Source organism: Hyperolius riggenbachi, chromosome 5, assembly GCF_040937935.1.
Source record: "Hyperolius riggenbachi isolate aHypRig1 chromosome 5, aHypRig1.pri, whole genome shotgun sequence".
In the NCBI taxonomy this organism is placed as follows: Eukaryota; Metazoa; Chordata; class Amphibia; order Anura; family Hyperoliidae; genus Hyperolius; species Hyperolius riggenbachi.
In genome coordinates this window covers 357,525,322-357,531,321 of record NC_090650.1, presented here as the reverse complement: position 1 = coordinate 357,531,321, position 6,000 = coordinate 357,525,322, and the positions used below count along the sequence as shown (strand labels likewise).

Sequence of the window (6,000 nt, the reverse complement as noted above, 5' to 3'; positions counted from 1 at the left end):
TGATGATTAAGGCATACAACAGTGTACCTTGCTAGAGAAAGTAGCATTTGTTTAAGAGAGGCTCTCATTTTACAGAATCAGAGTCTTCAAAGGCTTCTTTACTGACATGATGCAATAGTTTAATTGCATGTTGAAATTCTTGATGTTAGAAAAATGCTGATGTAGGAAGTTCCCAGCAGACAATATCAAATGCTTCCAGTAGCAGCAAAGGCTATTTCAGCTCTCAAGGCTGTTAGATATAAATACATGTGACTACTGTAACGGGTTTTGACAAAAGCCAAAATTATTCAAACATTTTCACCAAGAGGCAATGGAGAATGCTCTATATTAAAGGACATCTGAGGTGAAAATAAACAGATGATAAAAACAATTGTATCTATCCTCCTCCTCCTAAAAATGACCCTTTTTATATCCCACAGTTTTATTTTATATTTAAATTAAATTAGTTTTTACTTTTTCATTGTCTCTGCTCAATGACTCCTTCATTGAAGTATGCCACAGCCCAAATCTATGCATTGACACTTCTTATCTCTTTCCTGCTTTCAGAAGCCATTTACTGACAGGTAGGTTGTTTTGTGGCTGTTAATACTTATCAGTGAGGGTTATGCTATAGTCTGACCCGGTCCCGACCCAGACATAAACTGTCACTTGTATACCTGATGTTTAACTCTTTCAGGCAGAGAAAGAAAAAAAAGGAACACAGCCTAGTTATTTGTGTGCTTGGCACTCTACATACACTTGTCTATCTCATCATGTCATCTCGGTTGTCCTTTAAAGCAACTTTGGAGAATCTCAGATGGAAAGACTGTTAAATATAATCCGAAATTTAGACAAAATAAGTTAGATTCACTAAGGCCTCTCCAACAGCACCAAAGGTTACAGGGTTTTGGCAAAATGTCATTAAAAATGCTGTAGGAGTCTAGGGTTTGCAACCTTGATCTGTGTCATTCCAGACCATGGCTAGATCTAATAAAAGCTCAGTAAATTGAAGGTTGTTTGTCCAACCCCACAGCAAGAACATTTTAATAAAATTTAAGCCAGTTTTGCCCGGACACTCACAGAATTCCAGGAGCCAGTCCAGAGAGCCCTTTGTAAAAAAGACCATGTCCACAAGTGAACTACTACTATATCAAAAATACTATAAGGCAGCATGTCCAAACAAGAGTGTTTCTCAGTAGGACCTCGGGTTGTGTAGTGTAGTGATGTTATCACACGCTCACAGCTTTATAAAACAACAGGACATATCTGAGATCACAATCCAAGGAATTAACAGCCCTGCAAAAAAGTGCAACTTCCCATCTGATGGAAACACTGCCGATAAAATAGTTCCCATCATATGTTCTGCAGTTGATTATAAAACTGAATGATCCAAATACTGCTGTGAATGACGTGTTTTGCATGTTACTTCACTATTCCATCTTACCATTACATCACACTGTATATCGAATTGTGTATGGTTATTTGCACTGCCCTTTTCCTTTGCTATAATTGTGTAAAGATGTTTGTCTTTGCATATTTTAATTTCGGCTTTATATGTTTATTGGATAAATAAAGCTTTTTTAGAGAGAAAAAAAAAAAGTTGAACGTGTGTACGGAAGGTCTGTCTGAAAGCTGGCACCTGGCATCTTGTGTACTTATTAGTGTTGGTGTTCTAATTCAACTTAATGAATTCAGAACTACCAAACACTACAGCACACTTCGGTAGCATTTCAGTACAGAATGAGTAGGCGGGGTTAGGCAGAGTTCACTACTTCCTCTTCATGGCGCATCTCACATGATTCCGATACTTCTTCCTTTCAAATCCAGAAAGATGAAGCACCAATACTCCCCCGGCTTTGAAAAGAGGAAGTATCAGAGTCATGTAAAACACAAGTAGTCAACTCCGGATCCTGTCCGCTCGTTCGGTACTAAATGGTGCTGATGTGTGCTGCTCAGCAGTATTCAGTGGTTCCAAATCTGTTATGCCCCATCTGAACACCAACATACTTCTCTCCTGGATAAAACAATGCAGCATTTGAAAAGTCATCTCGTGTCTGAACTCATTTTCCAGTCTTAAGCCTGGTGGAGGCCACTGCTCCACACGAGGAAGATCATATCTTTATTGCTTCATGCTGTGAGTTCACCACTTGCTAGATCCCATCCCGTAGCTGATCTTTAACAATGTAGAGTGTAGCATTACAAACCACAGCATGTGGTTATAAAACGACTAAAGTCCTTTTAGCATCAAATTATTTTATTTTGCTTTAAGAAACACCATGGAGAACTGTATTATAAAGTACTGAGTGAAGTAAATCTCAGTTTTATTACAATAAGCATGCCTTTATAAAAAACACTGTCTAGCAGTATCGTATCTACATATCCCTTTGCTAGAACACCAACCCCGTCAATTGCATAAAAACACCTTCTATAAATTGAGCAAACACACCTTCTATAAATTATCTTGTTAAAAAGAACCTAGAACACCTGACATTTTTTAAATTTGATTTATCGTTCCCAAAATTTATACACTGATAATTAGATAAAAAGTATGTACTAAGTAAAGCAGAAGCCATGTATATTTGTCCAAGGGCCGACATTGTGACATTGACATAGTAAAACACACTCAATATATAAAAATTTAAAAAAATCCCTATTTCAGATATATATATATATATATATATATATATATATATATATATATATATAGGCATTTCTGTAAATTGAGTAGGCTTATTAATTGGCAGAAAGGGACTAAAATGGAAAAAAAAATATTATCTAATGACAAATATTTTCTTCTTAGATCATACTGTCTGTGGAATGTTTTGTAATTAACCATATCATGACATATAAACGTGGCAATAAAATCAGTAAGCCTTTCCTTCTATTAAAATAAACACGCCCCATTGATTTTTTAGAGTATATTTGTAAGACATGAAACAAGTTTATAAAGTTGATACTTCTACTATGCGCCACTGCTGGGTCCAGACCTCCGGAAAGTCAAGTGTCTTCTTGGTGGTGCAATACTTACAGTTATTATCCTGTAAGGCAGCACGGTCGCTTAGTGGTTAGCACTCTTTACTTGCAGTGCTGGGTCCCCAGTTCAAAACCCAGCCAGGGCACTATCTGCAAGCAGTTTGCATGTTCTCCTCATGCCTGTATGGGTTTTCGGGCACTCCGATTTCCTCACACATCCCAAAAACATACAAATAAGTGCTTTGGCTTCCCCCTAAAATTGCCCTAGACTATGATACAATGCACTACACAACAAATACATAGACATGTGACTATGGTAGGGCTTAGATTGTTAGCTCCTCTGGGGGACAGTTAGGTGACAAGACAATATACTCTGTACAGCGCTGCGGAGGATATCAGCGCTATATAAATACTTAATAATAATATTAATAATCTTTTAAAATGCCACAAACTATCATGGATGGATCCAAGGTCAGTTTAAAAATAGAAATATTGTTTAATTTTATGCTTTTTATTCTAAGATATTATTTTTAAAATGAAAGAAAAAAATCTGCAAGATAATTTGTATAACATGAACGATTTAAATTGTTTTCCATTTTAATCATAATGTTTAGCTCTTTGGCAATATTCGGCCGTGACATTTACAAACACCCTGTAAAGTATGATTTTAACAGACCTGATGACCGCTTTACAGGTCATACAAACCATGTTTTAAAATTTTTTAAAACCAGACAAGCATCGATGATTAGCAATTTTCAGTACTGCAAAGGCAGCCTATTGATAAATATTTCTAATAATGCAGCTAAGGCAAAGAAATCCATTAACATCATTGCTGTAAACAGCCAAGCATTGCTATTTCATTAATTATTTTATATCGTACAAGACAGTGCAAGCAAAGAACAAGTACAAAGTAGGATGCATAGACCAAGCAGAAAAAGTAAAACTTTGCATGGTGGATTTTTGGAGCAAACCATAAGCCAGTAATCCTAATTTGACCAATTGAAAGACTGATTGGTTTACAAGAGAGATCCTCAAACTTTTTACATACTTTTTTTCTACAGTGAAGATACTCCCAAAATTTAGCTCCAGATTTAACATGATCCATTTATTTATTGAATATTTTAAATAGATGTGTACACCACAATTCTGTAGTAAGAAAGCGCTCATTGACAAGTGCATTAAGGCTTCATTCACATGTACATTTCAGTAGGCATTAAAGGGTAAAGGAAGCGAGTTTACTTTCCAACATAGTACAGTCAATGGCACTGTGCACACAACAATATTGGGCCTTAGTGCACTAAAGGCTTGTACCCACTTCTTCCGACGACCGACAATTTTTTAGTGACGAGCGATCATTTCTGCACTCTCGTGAAGTGGGTATGAGTGCGTGATTAGGGGAACGACGCTTTGTGGTGTGTAACAATAACGACCATCGCGGCGAATTGCATCTTTAAAATCCCAGACGACTCCTGCATGATCGATTGAACTCTAATTCACTGCCGTTGCGCTTTTCCACGGGCAGGAAGTTGGATCGGGGGAACCTCTTTCATCGGGAGGCATTGCCCGATCCATCAGCAGGTGAGTATTCAGCCTAAAGGGACACTATGGCGAAAAATTGTAAAATTTTAAATATCTAAAAACATATACAAATAAAAAGGACATTTTTTTCCCAGAGTAAAATGAGCCATAAATTACTTTTCTCCTATTTTGCTGTCACTTACAGTAGGTAGTAGAAATCTGACAGAAGTGACAGGTTTTGGACTAGTCCATCTCTTCATAGGGGATTCTCAGGGATGTATTTATTATTTATTATTAGTATCCCTTTAAGGAAATACTGCATCTTGCAGTTGAGCATGTTAATGTCTCATACAAAAGTAGAGTAATATATAGCAACCTTCTCTGATTGGTCCAGCTGCCATGGGTTCAGCTGCCATGGGTTCATTGCCCATCTGAGAGCTAAGAAGACTGACATTCTTTGAAAGTGCAGTGAATGTTATTTTGCTTTGCAGAAAGCTTGGAACACAAGTTTGCTTAGACCAATGGTTTTGAAGCACTCCCATGAACATATGCTCATTGCAATAATTTTCTATTCAAACAAGTTTGGTTAACATACACACATTTCCAGTAAGAGTTCATAAAAGTACAATAAGTTGGAATTTTTTTTAGAAAAGTGTTAGAATACTTAATTCAGAGTGATTATAAACACACAAGAAAACAGTAGGCAATTGGCTTATAGCCTCAAAGTCACTGGTTAAGGTGCCGTCTTGAAATTACTTGGTTAATGAAAACTGATCGTATTTAAAGCAGATGAAAATAAATTTATTGTGATGAATACATTGAGTATTTTATTAAACACGTTATAAAAATAATTGTTCTTCCAATTTATTGCACCTCAAGATATTGAAAATTGTATCCAGTGCCTGTATTTAATGTTCATTAATTCGATTCTCATGCGTAGCATCACAAACCTATAAGAGAAAATACAGAATAACATTACAAGATCTGAAATACCAGGAGAATGACTTGCAGTTATTTATGGCTAATTTTGGTGTGCTTTGTGATCAGACAGTCCAGCAAAGATTTTTTTTATTATTGGTTTGATTACCAGAGTGACTGTTATTTCACTATTAAGACCTTGCAGAAGTAAATGACCCTTCCAATGTGTCATTTTAAACTATATCTTAAAGCCCTGATTTGGGTACTTACCTTGGTAGGTCAAAGCCTCTTGTTCCTCTAGAGGCTTCTCCCATCACCCTCCTCCTCGCCACTCCAGGACTGAGCTTGCCAGGCACAGTGCAGGGGCAGACAGGTTGCACCTGCGCACTAGCACAGAGCCAAACGGACTTGGCTTTCTCCGCAGAGCCCAACCGGTTGCGCCCGTGCTATTGCTCAGACACAAGCCATGTGTGCATATAAGATATAAAAAATATTGAAGTTATCGTTTAGCAAAATGGGCACCAGGATATGCCATAAAATATAGGTTATAACACTGATATTCTACAATTCCTCACTGTAATTTTTATTTTTGCCTCTACTGAGCCCTGGTCT

At 37.0% G+C, this 6,000-nt stretch overlaps 1 protein-coding gene across 1 annotated transcript in view; it reads right to left on the bottom strand.

Annotated features, from left to right (window-relative positions):
* Positions 1-5,249: 5,249 nt before the first annotated feature.
* Positions 5,250-6,000, bottom strand: part of C5H8orf34 (chromosome 5 C8orf34 homolog) — a 245,957-nt gene continuing 245,206 nt past the window's right edge. The window contains exon 14 of the mRNA XM_068237474.1: positions 5,250-5,420. Within this exon, the coding sequence (XP_068093575.1) occupies positions 5,413-5,420 (8 nt within the window). The 3' untranslated portion in view covers positions 5,250-5,412. The remainder of the gene's footprint in view (positions 5,421-6,000) is intronic.